We start from the raw sequence: 18,566 nt of genomic DNA on the forward strand, positions 1-18,566 counted from the left end.
TGTCTGCTGTTGCAGACAACCATATCATTTAACTTGTGTTGTAAAATTGTCAAAGTTGACTTTAAAGAAGGTTTGGATTTCTACTCCTGGGGCTTTACTTGGAAAAACTGTCCAAAAGATAAATTTCTTTTGAGCTGTGGAATTATTTTTAAATATGCAGCCTGATTATCTTCCTAGTCACCTGATACTCGCTTTTTTTTGCTGTATCATGGGTTTTCTTTTTGTTTTCTGTCTAGATTGCTGCCTCTGGAAGCTTGTCTTACTTTCTTTTTCAAGTTCATTCAGACAGATTAACCAAGCACAACTTTGTCTCACCCCATATGATACATTATGTATTTCTTTAATTCTCTTCATTTTATCTTATTTTCAAAGAATCTATTTGATATTTTATTTATTTATTTATTAGCAGAGGAGTTTAGGGGTTATGCATCATATTGACCTTGAGTTCTACCAGTGCTTTCTACTAAAGCATGAACAGATCAGTCTACTGAATATACTTATAGTCAGAGGTACAGATTTTTGTCTGTAGACGCACACCTCCATTCTCATACTCAGCTTCTGTTGAAGGTAAGGTCAGTGGGCCATGGATTAGCAAGAAGTTTCTGCCGGATATGAGGCCAGATGCTGATGTTGAATTTATTTAGTAAGAGATTGTGAACAGAAAAGTTGTTTCTGAAGGAGTTTATGATGTGTTCAAAAGAGAGTTAAATAAGTTACTTGATACGACCTGACTCTTTTTTGATTTCCCACTCTAAATCAAAATTTTATTACTTTTGTTTGTCCTGAAAGAGGGGGCAACAGTGTATCTGCAATGTACTGGTAACACATGTGGAGTATATGGGATGACAGCAAGAATCTGGTGATTCTTCTCTAATTGTAGTTGTGGAGGTTAAACAATCAGAATTAATTAGTGAAAATAACCTATGTAGCAAGTTTGCTTTTTTTATTGTCAGGGAAGATGCAGGAAAGAAGCTGATTATCTACTCAAGCCACTGTAAAGAGATGCATTGTATGCTTTTATGAAGACATAAACTCACCTTTTTTAGTAAAAAACAATTGTTAGAAGATTTTAAAATTTTCTCATTTGATTTCAGTGATCCTTTTGCTGTATACATTTTTATTTATTTCAAAATCTCAAGGGAATACATTAATATAAAATGCTGCTGACACATGGTGAGTTATTTAGCCATTGCGGTTGGCAGGCATGGGACCCTGTGGTTTAGTGGCTTCTTATATCTTTGTGCAGGCGCAGACTTTGGAGGAAGGAGAAGGGGGAAGGGAGAAGTTCATTTGTTTCCTCATGATTATGTTTTTATTCAAAAAGAGTTGATAAGTTTTGTTTTTTTTTACTAATTTGCTTCTTGCTATTTTGAAGTTTTCTTGAAGACCCTATTCCAGGGATGACTGCTGCATTTGAAATACAGGATTGAGTGTCTCTTTGAAATGCCATTCTGTTTAGAAAAAACACCTACCATTTAAGTAAAATTATAGTGCTCTGAAAGCAAAAAAATAGTCTTTTGTCACTCCTGTATATTTATGCATATTTCATTTTAAACAAAAAGGAATTTTTTTCCAGCTTGGCAAAAGTAATCATTGGCAATTTTTTTTTTTTTACTTTTTAATGTACCAGTCTGAAGACTTCTCTTTCTGTTTCATAATTAATCTCAACAGCATAGATTTTTTTTTTTTTTAACTTCAGCTTTTTCATAAACACAACTAGTTCCATTCAGAATTGGATGATTCCATTGTTTTGGTTGTGTGGGCTTTTGGGTGAAATTAAATGCTTTTCTCTTGGATACAGCTGTAGTTCAGAGGAAGGGAGGAGGAGGCTGATGTGATGTGGGGAAGTTGGCATGGACTCTTTGCTTGTTATACCGAGTGGGCAGACTAGCTGTGAGTGATTTGCCCAGCTTTTTTTTTTTCATGAGACAACCACTTCAAAGTGGCCACTTTCCTCCACTTACATGGTTATAAAACCTTTAGAACAAAAATTAAACTGGGCTGTATTTAGGATAAGATTGAGCAAAGTATAGATAAGTTTGCAAGTTGGAAACATCCCGAGTGATGGTGAGGTATTACAGATGCATTATTGCACTAAAGAACATTAAACATTTTGTCTTCTTCCCTTTACAAGTAAATAAAAATATACAGTTGCAAAGAATACTTCCAGATTATTTCTACACTGCTCAAACCTTGCATATCTGTATTTAAAACTGTATTTTAAGTATCCAGTTATTACAAGTTTCTCTGTAATTTACCTTTCTCTGAGTGGTGTATTTTTTGCCCGTTGAGGGAGATTAACTGCATGGGCTTCTGTAGGCTGTAAACAGAACTTTTTGCTGCAACCAGGTTTGTGGCTGTGGGCTGAGATGATCTTTGGTCTCTAATCAGATCAGTCCAAAGAGGGACCAGTGGGCAGGATGGGAGGGAATGGTCAGGAAACAAGAAACAGTGTACATGTGCATGTAATTTAAATATGTACCTGCCCATGGTGCTGCGGCTGTGCATGCAAAATTATTCCTGGCCCTAGAAATTTGGTCTATATTCAGATTTGGCTTTAAATAACAATACAGGCATTTGATTTTTACTTCTTTTTGCTACTTGTTAATTTTTGTTCATTTTTTACTGGGTTTTGAGTGTGAATAATAAAAATCCCTTTCTCTTCCATGTATAATTGCCAATGGTAGAAATTATCATGCTGGTAAATCTTTTGGTGTGGAAAATGTGATCCAGTATACATAGAACCTTTGCTTATATGCATCCATTTAATTGACTTTTTTAGCTTTCTTATTACATTTTAAGTTTTACTGTGGTACAGGTTACAAATACTCTGCACAGCAATAAGGAATGAATGTAAACCAAATGAATCTATTTCCTAAAGGTCAATTTTTGCTTACATACATCAGAGCAATGATGCTTTTAAAAATCATGGCCTCAGCTGTTATTTTACCTTGCTGAAAATTCCAGAAAGTCAAACTGGTATGTCAGTGCATTGTATCCAGTTTCAAGTGCTCATTTACCTTATTGGAGCATAGTAATTAATGACCACTGTATGCTTCTAATGGTGCATTGCATAAAGTGAATCAAAGATGACGTATCCCATGAAACATTTTTCAGCGACTGCTTTAGGGTTTTGAAATGTCTTCTGTTGTTACTGAAGCCATACATGTTGGCAGTTGAGCTCAGCATGATGGATCACTGCAGTCAGATCAGTGCTTATTTGAAACGTTTATAGCTTTGTTCTCACGCAGTTGTGCACTTGCTGGTTTTAAAGGCAAAAAATAATTGAAGCAAAATTTCCTGTTGATAATGTTATTAGTTGAGTAAAAGTACTTGTTGGTGTGAGGAAAAAAAGAGAAGCTGTTCACAAAGCATAAATATTACCTCTACAGTACTTTGGTAAACATTGCAAGTACAACCCCCCTCAAATTTTCTTTATGCAGGTACAGCGGATCTGATACATTGAAACAAATCTGTCATAGTAACGCATCCATCCATTATTTCATGGTTTGATTATGCATAGTAAGAGCATTTACAGAGAATCAAAACAGTTGAACAAGTAATGGGAAACTACTTAGATTTATATGTCTAAATGATTATTGAAATGTTTTTATGATAATAGTGGCCCTTTCTGTGCTTGAGGAGAGAGTAAAGCTGGTTGGCATGGAGGGTGTTAGGTAGCATGTGGCAGTAGGTGTTCGTGTATGGAGCATCTTGAATGTTCTGTACTGGGCATGGGAAACACTGGTGGGTTTCACACATAAAGAGTATAGAACAGAAGCACCCAGCTGCAGCCGTGCTGGCTTGGTTTGGACTCTGGCATGTTGTCAGAATGCATGGGCCAGGAGTCTCCTTGTGAGGGGCATTGAGAATTCATGGCTTGCTGCCATGCAAGTAAAATGCATATGGTCAGAACTAAATGGATTAACCACCACTGTTTTTGAATTAAAAAATGGCATTACTTCTTTATTATTAGCTTGTTGTGCTACTTGTTACCCCTTCTGCACAGGCAGGGGAAAAATGTGAAAGTTCAGACAACAAAACTCAGAATGTTTTTTTTATCTTGCCAGGAAAGATGTGTATCTCAGCTATGAGAGGAAAATTCAAGCAGCTTAACTGTGACTAGATTTTAAAATGGTGGTGGATGAGGCTAGCTGTGTTTGTCCCTCTGTTTTCCTTTCATCAGAAGTTAGCTTCCTAATGTTTTTACTCACATTTGTAGGGTCACGCAGTTTACTGGACATACAGGTGTCTGACCCCAATGACTATGAATGTTACTGCTCATCTTCCTGCCTCTGATCTATTCCAAAAGACAAAGGTGGCCTAGGAACACCTAATTTTGTATATTCCTTTTCAGTGTATGAGATCTTGATCACTCAGCTGCTGGCAATACAATCCCCTGCTCCCTGCAGACTTCTAGTTGCTAGGATCTTTGTATATTAAGTGTCTGTCTTTTCACCCTGGCTGGCTGGGTGCCAAATGGCTCTGACTTCAAGCAAATAAGATTATTTTACAATGACTCGTTTGTTTTTAGAACTTAGAAGGGTTTCTTTATATGTTAAATGAAGGTCTAAAATGCTTTCTTACTTTGTGAGAGCTGCTTTTTCCCTGGCAGGAACATAATTTTGACGTTGCTTGTAGTCCTCTTCAAGACTTCAATTTCTCTATAAAAGGCAGGAAGCCATAATTTCCTTGCTCTAAGCGATGTATTTTTAATATGGTATTCTGTATGAAAATACCCTGTGAACCATAAGCTTCAAGGAGCTGATCCACCTTTCTGTTCTCAGTGAAAATTTCTTCTGGGCATCATTTATAAGTTAACCATTCTGATTTTAAGTAAAAAAAAGAGAAATCTTTATTTTATGGCCTTGTTTAAACAATTGTTAGGAAGATGACTATAAAAGAAGAAAAAAGAAGTTTTCTTAAAAACGTCTAGCATCAGTTGTGGAACACAGTTCTGCAGCTGAAAACTAACACTGCTAATTAATAAAAAGTGCATTAATTTTTTTTTTTTTTAATAAGAGTTTTCAGGAGGGCAGGAGCCAGCAGTTGAAATTAAATATTCAGAGACATGATTAAGTCAATATATTTTCACAAAAGCATTTACAATTTTTTTAGCATCAGGAGAGCTTATATATCTTCAAAAACAATAGGGAGGAACCTTCCTAAAGTCCAAAATCAGAGGGGAAGAGCCATGAGAAAAGTTCTAGTCCCTTCTTGTGCCTGATAACAATAGTGTCAAATGTGTTCTCTTTTGTAATAAAAGAGGTGAAACTTAGTGAGGATGAAATTCTGTACTGGAAAAATTAAGTACTTAAGTAGGGCAGTATGGAAGTGGATATTTGAGCAACCACATCCATGCAGGAGTTTAGGGTTGACAGTGTGTTCATTTCATGTGTTAGATACATGATTTCGAAGATGCACATCCCAGACACATTGAACTCCAAGACAACTTTTGTCTTGATGTTTAAAAATATTCTTGAGGCAGATAGATCTGACTGAAACTAAACTGTCAAATAATCTGTCAGTGCTAGTTGGATGGGGGTGGACATGTATTCACCCACGCTGAGATGCAAATACTTCCCTTGTGAAATGTGGCAGCTATTTAGGAGCTCCACACAACCGTTCAGGATAAAAAATGAGGAAGTATTTATCCAGTTGAACTTACAATGGGAATTTTAGATAATCAGGAAAGTCACAGGAATGTGATTTGCAGAAAGGAACATTAAACTGTAGGAATGAACATTACATAGTTACTTTGCACTGAAAGTTGGGGGATTTTTTATGTCATACAGGAGAGATACAGATTTTCAAATACCCAAAAGGATTTCTTCCTATTTCAAGTCAGAATCAGCTCTGTCTACACCTATCTTTGTCTAACCTGTTCTGGGAACATCCAGTGATGGAGATATCACACATGCCCTCCAAAAGACATTGCTGGTGTTTTGCTGTTCTTTTCTTTTAATATTGAACTTCAATTCACTTTATATGCATGTATTACTGCCTATCTAGAGGCAGAAGTAAGGACTGTCAAAGTTTCCTTCTGACTATATTCTTTCACCTAGTCATTGGTTAGCTCTTTACATCTTGCCTTTTGTAGAGCATTCTGCAAAATTTTTTTCTGCTGATCCTTGGACTGTCTTTGGACACACAGAACTGGACTGTGTGTTACACTTGAGATGTCATCAATGCCAAAATGAGTTGTATTAAATGCCTCTTTTGATGTCCCGAGACTGAAAGAAAAGAATGTTCTGAGAAGAGTCCCAAGAAATCTGTTAGCCAGTCTCTCCAAATTATCCTGACAATGAGTGTTGTTGCAGAATATAACATTATAGTAATTTATTCTGATACTTGTTTGTATAAGAAAGCCATAGGAGTTGTCTAAATTAGCTCCTTTTTAAATAGTGCCTCTATTAGAAACAAAAAAACCTATCATGTGGAAATAGCACAGCCATATTTGTTTTTCAGTGAGCACTTGTTTAAGATACTTAAATTAAGCAAGAAGAGAAGTTGGACCAGCAAAATAATTGTTGTGTAATCTAATTCTACATAGCCTCAGCTGCTAGAAATTGGAACTTGCAGTTTCTTTGTCTGCTAGGCAGATGAATCAATAGAAAATCAGATTTCACTTTCTAGTACTGATGTTTATCAAAAATGATCAAATACTGACCTGCCTTTAGAAATTAAACAGTTTAATCCCCTGCTGCCATGGATGGGAGAGTATGTCTTTCAGTTCCTTAATTATTCTATTAGTCCTTGCTGAGTCCTTTTGCCAATGGCCTAGTTTTTTAAATTTTAAATGCCAGGTATGAGAAGACTTTTGATTGCATTTATATCACTGCCAAAAGCTGAGTTAGTAAATCCACATGCTTTTGATATTCTACAATTTATGGCAAAAACTGTGTTCACTACATGTGTTAAGTGCATGTTCACCTAATGATCTACTACACTGGCTAAATTTCATTGTTGCTTTTCAGAATAGAGTCCTTTTTACATCAGAGCAGTTTATATTCCATGTTACCACATGTCTGAAATAATATTTTGCAGAGTCTGAGTCTGTGCCACTGTTAAGCCACGCTTGCATTTTCCTCATTACATAACCAAGTTATCTAGTTCTGCATAAGCCAAGGTAGTTAAATAGTAATAGTGTCCATCATGTTTTCATTTGCTCTGTCATTTTGAGCAGCCTACAGCTCTGTGTCCCTTTATGAAGAACAGTAAATAAGTTTTCTTCATCCTGTTTACTATAACCGAATCACCGACTTCTCAGCTATTTCAGTTTTGCTTTTTTGGACTTGACAATATGTGTGCAGCTTTTGTGAGCCCTCTTCAGCAGCCATATCAACTGATGCTAGAGTACAAAGTGTTTAATCATTAATATTCAATAATATCTTTTCCCCAAATGGGAAAGTGATTGATAAATCATTGTGAGTGGTAGAATTGTTAAAGTTCTTTTTGTTCCTAAAGTATTGGCAAAACTGTTAGTGTGCTTTAAGTGTGCTGACAGTGATATTTCCACATTACTTTGGGCTTCTTCCTTGGTTTTCTACAACTCTAATGTTTCTATTTATATCTGTTGCTATCAAGTTTCTGTTTTGAACATTATAATTCTATATGTATGGGGGACATAACCTTAAAACCTCCTTCTTTTGACCTGGCAATTTCTGTGTCTAATGCAGTTACTTTTTTGAAAGCAATAAAAACTGAAAATTAATTACCCTTAAGGTTTATTCATATACTTATCTTTAAATTGTTTTCTTCATTTTGTGTGTTTCTGGATTCACAGAAGGCTTAGACATATGTTGAATCTTTATGCCTCTTTGTGCTGTGTGTTCCTGCAGTGAGTACGTGCAGTTAAAGGAAGCACTGGATGTGAATGGTCCCATTACAGAGACAGAAACTTTGATGATCTGCTTGTGATCCCATTCTCCTTTCAGTGGCTTCCATTTCTTTACTGACAGCGTCCTAGTATGATTAGGAGTCCATTCAAAAAGTTGTACACTCCACCTTTGAAACGTTAAGGTAGGAAGGTGTGGAACCCAAATGGCCTTTCCCAAAGTGATTCGGGCTCTAAAAACCTATATATAGATTTTGTATTATTATATAAAAGCTTCCATTTTTTGTCATTTTAAAAAAAGAAAAAAATGCATGTTGTTTTCCTATCCCTAAACAGGTGTTTGCAAGGGAAATCCTTTTGGGTGTTGTAGACAATGAAACTTAGACTTCCTAAGACATGGCTTACTCAGAGCTATGAAGTAATGTTAAATCTGCATAAAACAATAATTTACAGGCACTTTTGTCCTAATGTTTTTTACTAGCTCTTATAGACAGCTTCTTAGTGTTTTGGAATAGAGAATTAACGTGTATAACATGGCATTATGAGTTGTTTATTCTAAGTTAGTCATCTGATGCCCAATACAGACCTGGTTCTAGGTATGTGTGCTCATGCTTAAACTGGTGTCGAACATGAGTACCCTCAGCCTTTTCTTCTGCTAGAATTCCCTCCTGAATTCCTTACAGACCTTACAGAATCAGGAAACCCAGTAATCCTGTTACTTGGTGGTGTCACTTTATGCTTTATTAAAAACGTTTCTAGATATTAATAAATGGAAGTTTTATCCTTTATTAATAAGGATCCTAGTTAATAATAAATGGAATTAAAACTGACAACTGACTATGGTGCAAAATGAACCAAGATGATCATTAAACATTCACGTTTCTATCACATTCAGTGTGAAAGTACCCTTTACAAGTATTTTTCAAATGACTCTTGGTGTATTTCCTGAAATACAGAATCAATATGGAGAGTGGATGAAAGAGAACTAATTTTCAGATTCTCTCTTACTGTTTTACTTAAAGTGTGTGGGAATTCTGCTTTTTCAGGAGTAAACCACATACTTGGGAATACTTCATTTAAAATAGTACTCTTGATCAGAGATATGTTGTTTTCTGTTTCTGTGCAAAACAAAAATGATTTTTAAGCAATTATGTACACTGGCATCTATCTTGAAGGAAATGAAGTTGATTTTGAAAGTACAGCAGAGGTACAAGGAAGTGAGAATGATCTGAAGGTCTCTCATCTTCTTTAGATCTTTTGAGATCTCTTACCTCAGGAACAGAAGCTTTGACTGAATGTAGGCAGTTTGTGTTGTGCAAAAGATCTGTAAAAAGATCAAAGACACTTGTTCTACATCTGTGTAGTCTGTTGAGTGCAGTACGTGACTGGTGACAGTCTCCTGAATTGATGTAATGCATCAATGATGCTGAAATGCATCTGGTGGTAGACTCTCACAGAAGTGGGGGGGTTGTTCTGTTTTGTTTTGTTTTGATTGTTTTAATCATAGTGTATGGAATTGGCTCTTGGATTGGTTTCCTTTCATCTTTCTTAAATTAGGAATCCCAGATGTAGTATATAGCATAGAACTAGTAAGACTACAGGTTCGGAAGCAGTCAATACTTGTAAGCAAGGCACTCTTTAGATGTTTTTACGTTAATGGAACTAGGAAAAAAAAATCTTGATTTTGTTGGTGATTCATCATCCTTTTTCTGCTTGTTTGCTGAAGGGCATGAAAGTTTCTGCTCCATTTCTCAACCTCATTGGTGAGAAATGCAATCTGTTCATGAAGCATCTACATAAATGCCTGTCAACAATCTGGCACTTGTTGTCACGTTCTTCTCCTAAACATTTCGCAGGAAGCTCCATAATTCTACACTGGGGTGGACAATGTTGAGCTGCACAGAGAATGTGTACAGGAGCGGTGGGAGCCTTTCTGCTGAGGTCCTCCTGTTGACTTAGAGAAATGTGGCATTAATGGATCAGCATATCTCAAACTCTCAGCACGAAACAACCGAGAAGACAGAAACTCTTAAGTAGTCTCCTTCAGTGCTTCTACCCATGAAAATTTTCAGTTAAAAAATGCAATATATGCAGATGTAGTAGATGTAATAATATTTTTGCCCCAACAGGATGTGAAGACCAGTTTATATTGTGAGTCTCTTTGTGATTTAATTACTACTACTTTTCTAACTGTTTCCATTGAATTAACCTCTTAATCTACCTGACAGAGCAGTCAGCTATACATGTATGCTTTGATTTGCATGGCACATTAACTTCTAGAATTTTTATGTGACAAAATTGAGTGCTTTCTTAATTTCTGAGTTATTGAATTTGTTCTTTCTTTACATCTTCTTGACTCTGCATCGTCTCCATTGCATTGGAAGTTGTAATAGAATATTCACAAAATGCTGAGGAAATAATAGTAAAAAAGATTAGTCTTAGAGAAGACACATTATATCTGAGAGTCAAAGGCTATTTTAAATTAAGATAGTCTTTGTCTGGTAGTAATAAAAATCGACTTCCAACACATAATTAACATATTTTTAGTAACCCATTGCATGTGGTAATTCACAATAAAATACTTCCATAGAAGTTTCAATGAAAAATATATCCAATATTTTTAATGGAAATGGAGATGTATTTGTATCTTGTAATAGAAAAAACAGAGTGACACTAATTATGCTAAAGTTCTCTTTGTTTGAGAAAAAAGTGTTGTTATTTTAGATTTTTTCATGTTCAGTTGCTGTGGTGGAATTCAAGAATAGTGAGAGAAGACTCAGGTCTGGTTGTCCTGAACTGGGAGTTCTTAAGGTCTGCACAGAAGTAGCATGAGTAATGTGGTGTTTACTCAGTAATTTTGTCAGTGAGCAGTTTGAGTGATAGGAAGCATAGGTAGCAAGAGAAGCTGTTTTTTTGAAAAAATACAAAGGAAACAACTCCTACCCTGAATGGCCACAGGAAACAATCTGTACTAAAAAAGGCTAACGAATAGGTTGTAGAGTTCAGGCTCTCTCCAAAAAAGCCGTATTTCTATGTTTCACCATGACCATGCTTTTTCTTTTTCATAGGTAGTTCTGTTAAGGAGCTCAGCCATGTTTTAACTCTGTAGATCTTCATTGTTCCACAGCCAGTCCAAGTCAGTGTGTGTGGGCAACATCGTCTGTTCCTGATCTGAGAGAGATGAAAGAATCTGATTTCTGCAGCAGATCACTGCTGCAGAGATAGAAAAATATTTGTATGTACGTATTTGTTAACTAAAATACTGTTTACCTCATAAAGCAGTCATTAAGAAGTTTCAGGTGGCCCATTTTGAAGCTGCTTACTCACTGCTACTCCACAGGTAACAAGTCCTTTATAAAACATGTTTGTACAACAAGCATTGTAGTAAAAATGTAAAAGGAATAATTAATAATGTAAATAAGGAATGATCCTGCCCAGAGTAAAGCATTAAGAAGCTTAACTGATGTTTGGAATGTACCACATGGAGATAGCTCTCTGAGGTTATATCTAAAAATATGTTTATAAATAAACTGAAATGAGAATACAGGCTCAAGCATTGGCCCAAAATCACATAAACTTTTTAGTTGTTTAATTGCATGCTTCCTGATACAGTTTGAACTGTGCCAAGTCACATTCTTTCAGACAATTTGGGTCCTAGCATGTGTTAAGAGACTGGTTAAAATAAGGAGTGGCAATGCCATCTCCCTGCTTCTGGGGAAGGAGGTCATCTGTGTGCCCATGAGCCACTTCAGTGCCACTTAGCTGTGGATCCAGAGAATGGTTCCTGGCTGGTATATTCTTAGTAATTTGTCTGTTTCACTTAGCAGTTAGATTGGAAGGAAATTGCTAATATGTTTTTTAGGAATGCAAAGGCAAAAAGGGATCAAAGACCTGTGTTGCTATTCCCATTCACCGCTCTAACCCTTGTAAATACTGAGTCTTGGCTATCCTAAAGGGTCATGAGACAATCAAGGTGTTTCCTGTGTCTTTCTTCTAAGTGTATTTTCCTTGTTCTAGTCATCTCTTCTTCACCTTTCAAGATTTCCTTTGCCTTTCCAAATCAAGATATTTGTTCATCTATCATTTGTCTGTTTTTATGAACCTGTGACAAATGGGTTTGACCTGTGCCTGTCTTGCGTAGTACTGCAACATAAGCAGCATCAAGTTGATTTGTACTACTCCTTATATTTTCCTTTTCCTACCTGTATAACAGAGAACTGATTGCCTGGAAAAAAATAAAAAATAAGGAAAAAAAAGATAAGGAAGTAGTTTGTTGCCTATGCTTGCTGTTTGTGTGCTGGGCAAGTGCAAATGCAGTTACTGGAAAGGTCTAGGGTGAGTCACCATTTCTGAGACGTCTTAAGCACGGAATGTGACATCCTGGATTGAGGTGGAGATGCCACTGCTGCTGGAACAAGCTCCACCTCCTGTTTGTACTCAGATGTTGCTACATATATTCTATATAGGCTTCCTGTAAACTTCTAGAATTTGTAAAACTCTGGAGTTTGTGTTACTTTGTAGTAACTGTAGTGGAGTAAATGTGGAGAAAGTCTTTGAACACTAACTGATGTTTCTTAAAACAAAACCATGAAGTCTTGTGGTATTTTCTTTATGCATAAGACTAATGTTTTCATGGTAGCATTGGTAAATAGAGCCTTTTAGAAATCTCTTGAGTTTCGTGAGTTAATGACTGCCACAGCCAAGTGAAAATTTAGGCAGTCCTCTTGATGAAACACTGGCTTTTCAGTGTCATGATTTTACTGTGTTCTGACCTCTGTAGAGAAAGGAAATCCTGACTTCTAAAAATAAAATGCACTCCTATTTTAAGAATATAAAAGAAAAATGTTTCAGTTTGGTTAATATGATTGTTGAAGTTTTGTATGTGTATATATTTATAGTAAAACAGTGGTATTGATGTAAGACTGTTTATTTACTGTTTATTTACTTATTTATTTATGTACATTAGGGTTAGGTCAACAGTCTTGTTTAGGTTAGATCAAGGTTACTTGTGTTTTAGCCAGTTAACAAACATTCAGTGTGACTCAGCTTCTCCACATGCTGTGAAGACATTGTTTAGCCCACACCCCTTATGTGTGCTGGATCAATATCTTTGTGCTGTAAAAGACTTCCAGGTTTTATCAAAGTTCTTGTGGCAGATGCTGGTATGATAATCAGTAAGGGCTTCTGAAAACCTAACTAATCTAGAAGAAAAAAACAGTCATCACTAAGACAATTCATTTTAATTTTAAGGAAAAGTTCTGTGATGACTGAAAAAATTAAAAAAACTCAAGTTTCATGACTTCCTAGAATGAAGCAACAGAAACTAACCCTTACAGATGATGTGCAAAATTGTAGCAACATATAAAAAGACAAAAACAGGAAGATGACTTTTTTTTTTCATTCTTAGCAGTGAGAATCCATTCGCCTGTATGTTTCAATTTTATTATGTCAAAAGAAGTATTTTTGCAAAAATATCACAGCAACAGACTTTTTTGACTATTGGACTACCTTACTAATTGCAATGAAAAATCATCATTGTTGAGAGTGTATGTTTTCCAGTTCTTCCAGGTTAAGTTCTTCAGTGGAAGGAATTTATTTTTCATGTGGTTTTCATTTGACATAGCTACTATGCTAATCTTTCTAATACATATTTATTAAACCAAACTGGTGAAGAGTTGTCTCACCTTAGAGAGTCTTATCTTTCTTTGAAGTCAGTTTTCTTTCTAAATTGTGTTTACCAGAAAAAAAGGAGGTAGAATAGGTTTCCATTCAGATAACTGTGTATATGATTTGTTATTATTGATTAAATTTTGAAAGCTTGATAATTCATTTTGGAAATATGTTAGCACTTAGATACATTAGTTCTTGTAAAGTTTAATTCTTTAATAATAAAACCATTTGATTGTCACAAATAGTTTTAAATATCACTAACATTTTCTTCTGTCAGCTTCTCTTTGATCCTTGTTTTGAGAAAGACTGTTAAAAACAGTGCAGTTATGGATGTACATAGTTCAGTTCATATTTGTGTGTGGCAAATGCCATTGAATGCCATTGAAATTCCTGTCTGATGCAATGGATAGTGGATTAAATGAATTATTGAATACTTATAATCAGACATTCTAGTTACTGAAATTTTAGTCTACCTTTTTTTTTGTAGTAACACTTGAAGGCTTTTTAATTGAAAATCCAGAATTTGCATAATCACTTGGCTTCTATATTGTTATTGATAAAATATTTTGGTGGATTTTCTTGAGATTTACAGTTGCTAGGGGTAAAAACACTTCATTGCTTCTGTGTTGTATCTGCTGAGGAAAGATTAGTGCTGAGGTTCCTTTTACCCTGTGTTTTATGGATGACCTGTTGCCAAAGTGCCCCCAATCTGGGCAATAACAAATTGGTTTATAATAACTTGTGATCCTGATCAGCAGTCATTTTCATCTGAAAATGTAATTGAATTTTGTATTTCTTTCAAGTCTTATGGGTAGATAATTGTGATGTAATGTTTTTAGAAAATGAAAGAAGCACACAGTTTCAGTGTGCTTATTGCAAATTACTTCAAATGCTAATAATATTTACACTTTTTACCATAAGAGCTACTACAATATCATATAAAATGTGTTCTATGGGAGTGTTTAGACAGCATTTTTTTTAATGCTCAGTGTTTGGAATAGAAGTCTGTTATTTGCCTGTTGCAGTTTCACTTGTTAGTAAATTTATTTCTTCACTTATGTCTACACATATTTTGTTTCTGATTATTGGTGGAAAGGGTTGGTTAAAACAAAGGAGGAGAACTAATTTTAGAGTGTTTCCCTTGACATTTTTTTAAACCAAGACACGTGGGTATCTAATAAATAATATCAAGACTGGGGATAGACTTGAGTTGATATAGAAATTTTACTAAATTTTAAATCTGGAACCTAGAATTACTGGTAAGTGATCATGTTAAAAAGCCAATATTTCTATTTCTAAAAAGCGGGAGGCAGGACACGTTTGAAATACACAGCTAAACTGTGGCAGTTGAGTTACTATGCTGTAAAGGTCATTTATCCAGTTTCACTTGTAAACTGAAGCACCTTTGACTGAAACACACTGAAAGGCCATTAAAGTGATTCATTTTGCTTCACACTTGGAGTAGGCAAACAAGGTGTTTATGGACAGCTTTGATATCTTAATTACTACTGATGACTTGTTAAGCAGCCAGAAATACATCCTGTTTCTGAACCCCATGTAAACAAGTCTTCCACTCCTGATTTTTACAGATGCACTGTATTTTCTCATTATGGCAATAATGATGACCATTTTATTCTGGTAATTCTGCTTTAAGCAGTTATTATAGTGAAACAAGACCTTCAATTAGTATTGGGGAATTTAGCCCCAATACCATAGTTCCCCTGTTTTGTTTCATATTTAGCAAAACTCAGTGCTGTTTTTGGTGGTGTAAAACCTTCAAGCACCCTGGCTTCTTTTTGTTTTCTTTGGTCTGTGCATATCAGCATTATTGTTGGCAGGAATAAGCACAGCTGAAGGAATTTTTGTGACTTGCAACAGTTGGTCCTTATACAATGTTTGAAGAATTGCACCATCAAAATGACTGTTTGATGTGACAGTAGTGTATCTGGGGAAAACAAATTCAAACAGAAGATATTACTTGTATGTAATTTATCAAAAAATCCTGTGATTGAGTTTACTTTTTTCTACAGAATATAAAAACCGACACCTCATGATACACGTATTTCTACATACATAGTATGTGTAATATTGAAAATACTTTTTTTAGGTAGAAAAAGTAGAGCTATTTGAAAAGAGCAAATGGAATGGGAATATAAAGAGAGAGAAAACAATTTAAATCATAATTTATTTAGAGGGAAATGCCTGTGGTGCTTATGAAATTCAGTGAAATGAGAAAAATCTTGCAGTTTTTGAAAAGGATCATCAGTTCCCATTTTGAAGAATAATATTTCACTGCGTCTATAAAAGAAAATTCTTAGGAATGCCACTCTGTTTGTGTATAACCTCAAAACATACCAATTTATTTCTCTGGATGTTCTTGTCATTGTGTTTTTTTCATTGCATGTTGCCAAAACATGCAGTAGTGTATTGATACAAAATTGAGTGGATTCTTCTGTTACATAGAAGGGGTTCCTTGGTTGTGTTTTCAGGACAAAGTCTTAGTTCTTTAGGCTGGGAGCATGAAGAAAAGCATCAATCTTTTTGCTGCAAAAAAAAAAAGAAAAAAAGAAAAATGTTATGTAGATATTAATCTCCAGTATAACCTCAGAGATTTAAAAAAACCTTTTTTAGTTTAAACAGTTTTTAATCTGATTTTGAAACTCCAGTTTCTCTGCATTGAAACAAATGATTATGATTAAATTTTGAAATACTCCTTTGCAACATTGTTTCATGTGTCTGGTAACTTCAGTCTCAAAAAACAGATATTTCATATTGAGTTGTCATTTAAGCATTCCATCTTAGGCAGAGCTGAAATATATTTCTTTTGGCTTCAAAGCATCTTTTGGGCAGACATCTGGGGAGAGATCTTAGAATCCTGAAATAATATAATATAGACTAGAAGGGCAGTCAAAAGGACATCTAGTCCAAACACCTGCTCCAGGTCTAATTAAATCATCTTACTCATGAACTTATGTGAGGAAAAAGTTACCAGTAGTGGCTGCAGGATATATTTACTTCTGTCTCATTTCCTAGTGGATACTGCACTGTTCACAGGAAGAGAAAGGCAAATGAGCTTACTTGTTTGGAGGAAAAAACATTTCAGAATATAGTGATAAATATTTTCGTAGATGAAAAAATATATATAATATTTGATATTAGTCTGAGAAGTGGTCCAGTCTGCCCTCATAATTTCATTATACATTCATTGTGTTTTACAGTTTTGTATTTTACAGTTATATGTTTTACAGCATAGTAAATTCTCATGGATTTGCATTTGCAGTTTCCCGAATGTGGTTTTTATGGAATGTACGACAAAATCTTGCTCTTCCGCCACGACCCTACCTCTGAGAACATTCTCCAGTTGGTGAAATCAGCTGCAGATATCCAAGAAGGAGACCTAGTTGAAGTTGTCTTATCAGGTAACTAAAAAGCAATTAAATTTACTCTCCTTCTTTTGCATATGAAAATATCCAGAGTAGATTTCTCCCAATTAGATTTTGACCCAGCATAGCTGAGAGTCTATACAACCAAAATTTCTTTTTTCTTGATTCCTTTCTCAGACGTATATACGCATATTATGCCTTTTACCTTTTTTTCTGTTGCTCTGCATATTTTGGAACAAATCCTTTCATCCATATTACTAGTTAATAGTGTTAATGAGCCAGTTAAGTAGTTAATGTTAACATTAATAAGCATTTTGCTCTATGTAGAGTGCTATGAAAATGTCTACTGGAAATAGAGTAATTGCATTTTCAAAGCCCTGGATAATTATGCTTGCCAAGAATGCTCTGACTCTTTACATTATTTTTTTAAATTATAAGAGGAAGGGGAGAGCACAGTTATGTGACTCAAATATAGAAGAAGTCTGAGGATGTCACTGGGTGTCAGTAGGACTTGTCAGAAGCTTAGATGTAAGAAGATGTGAGCTTTGTGACTCGGAATGGTGCAAAGTTTGCATGGGTGTGCAGTAGAGTGAATGCTGGAACCTTAAAGATGTAAAGGTGCTATTTGGCAAGTAAAACTTGGAAGATGGTTGAAGGGCTGAATTTTTGGAACATGCAGTTAGAGGCTCTGGAAAGATGCTTAAAAATACAGAGACATATATGCCATATGAAAGTAAAACTTGCAACTGTAGAAGAGTGTAGGATTACTGAAGAGAAAGGCCAAGTCCTAATGAATGCTGAAAAGAGTGGAAGTAAGAGTGAGGTCACATTGTCTAAGCCAACTGGGCTTTTAAACATAGTTCTTTTGTGTAGGACCCTATTCCACATTCTTTAGAATAGGATAAAGTGAAATAAGGAATAATGCATGTCATTCCTATAAGTCATCATTCATCTTTTCCATATCGGGAAACAAGTTTTCCACTTTCAAAAAGGTACCAGTAATCTGAACTTAGTATTTCCCACATCAGTAATTGTAATGCAGTGAAAAAAGTTAACAAGGACTTTAGTGCTATATTTGATCATTGCTTGTATGAAGTGTAGATCACATAACTGCTAATTTGCCAAAATTAGGCAAGTAGCTGTTTAAATCTTTAGGGGCAAAGAACACCTAGTGAAATTTATAGTATGTCATGGCCTGACTGATGGCACTAATACAAATTAAAACCTTTAGTTCGATGCCTCGAATTAAGCGTTTCCTCAATAAACACTTGAAACCATTAGTGTCCTCCCCCAAATGAGCTTAAACTAAATGGAGCAATTCATTTTTGCAGACAATTCCTGTGTCATAAAGGGTGGGGAAGTATTCCCAGTTCTGCAACACTGAAAATGAGAAAGAAATGTACAATCAATCTGTAAGGTTTAGGGAATTATTCAAACTGCAGGCAGTTTTTTATTGAATAATATATAGATGTAGTTTAAAATTATTATGGATTTTAGAAATAGTGCATATCGAAGTAGCTGTAGATGGGTTACCTCCTTTTTAATTAAAGGACAAAGTCTATCTAAATAAAGGGCCATAAGAAGTCTTTTTCAGAATGTTTAATAATATGTACCGAAAAATTATTTTGAAGGGATTAAAAAAACCTGGAACAGAAGAGATTGACCTTCAGCACTAT

At 35.2% G+C, this 18,566-nt stretch overlaps 1 protein-coding gene and 1 long non-coding RNA gene across 3 annotated transcripts in view; one reads left to right on the forward strand and one right to left on the reverse strand.

The window, feature by feature from the left end:
* PRKD1 (protein kinase D1) overlaps positions 1–18,566 on the forward strand; it is a 113,959-nt gene that overhangs the window by 41,815 nt on the left and 53,578 nt on the right. For both annotated transcript variants that reach the window (XM_021539325.2, XM_021539327.2), the window contains exon 2: positions 16,788–16,926. In XM_021539325.2, coding sequence (XP_021395000.2) covers positions 16,788–16,926 — 139 coding nt within the window. The remainder of the gene's footprint in view (positions 1–16,787; positions 16,927–18,566) is intronic.
* LOC116183731 (uncharacterized) overlaps positions 15,682–18,566 on the reverse strand; it is a 118,802-nt gene continuing 115,917 nt past the window's right edge. Inside the window, exon 3 of the long non-coding RNA XR_004148412.2 lies at positions 15,682–16,051. This is a non-coding gene — a long non-coding RNA (uncharacterized LOC116183731). The remainder of the gene's footprint in view (positions 16,052–18,566) is intronic.

Source organism: Lonchura striata, chromosome 6 (genome assembly GCF_046129695.1).
Source record: "Lonchura striata isolate bLonStr1 chromosome 6, bLonStr1.mat, whole genome shotgun sequence".
Taxonomy (NCBI): domain Eukaryota; kingdom Metazoa; phylum Chordata; class Aves; order Passeriformes; family Estrildidae; genus Lonchura; species Lonchura striata.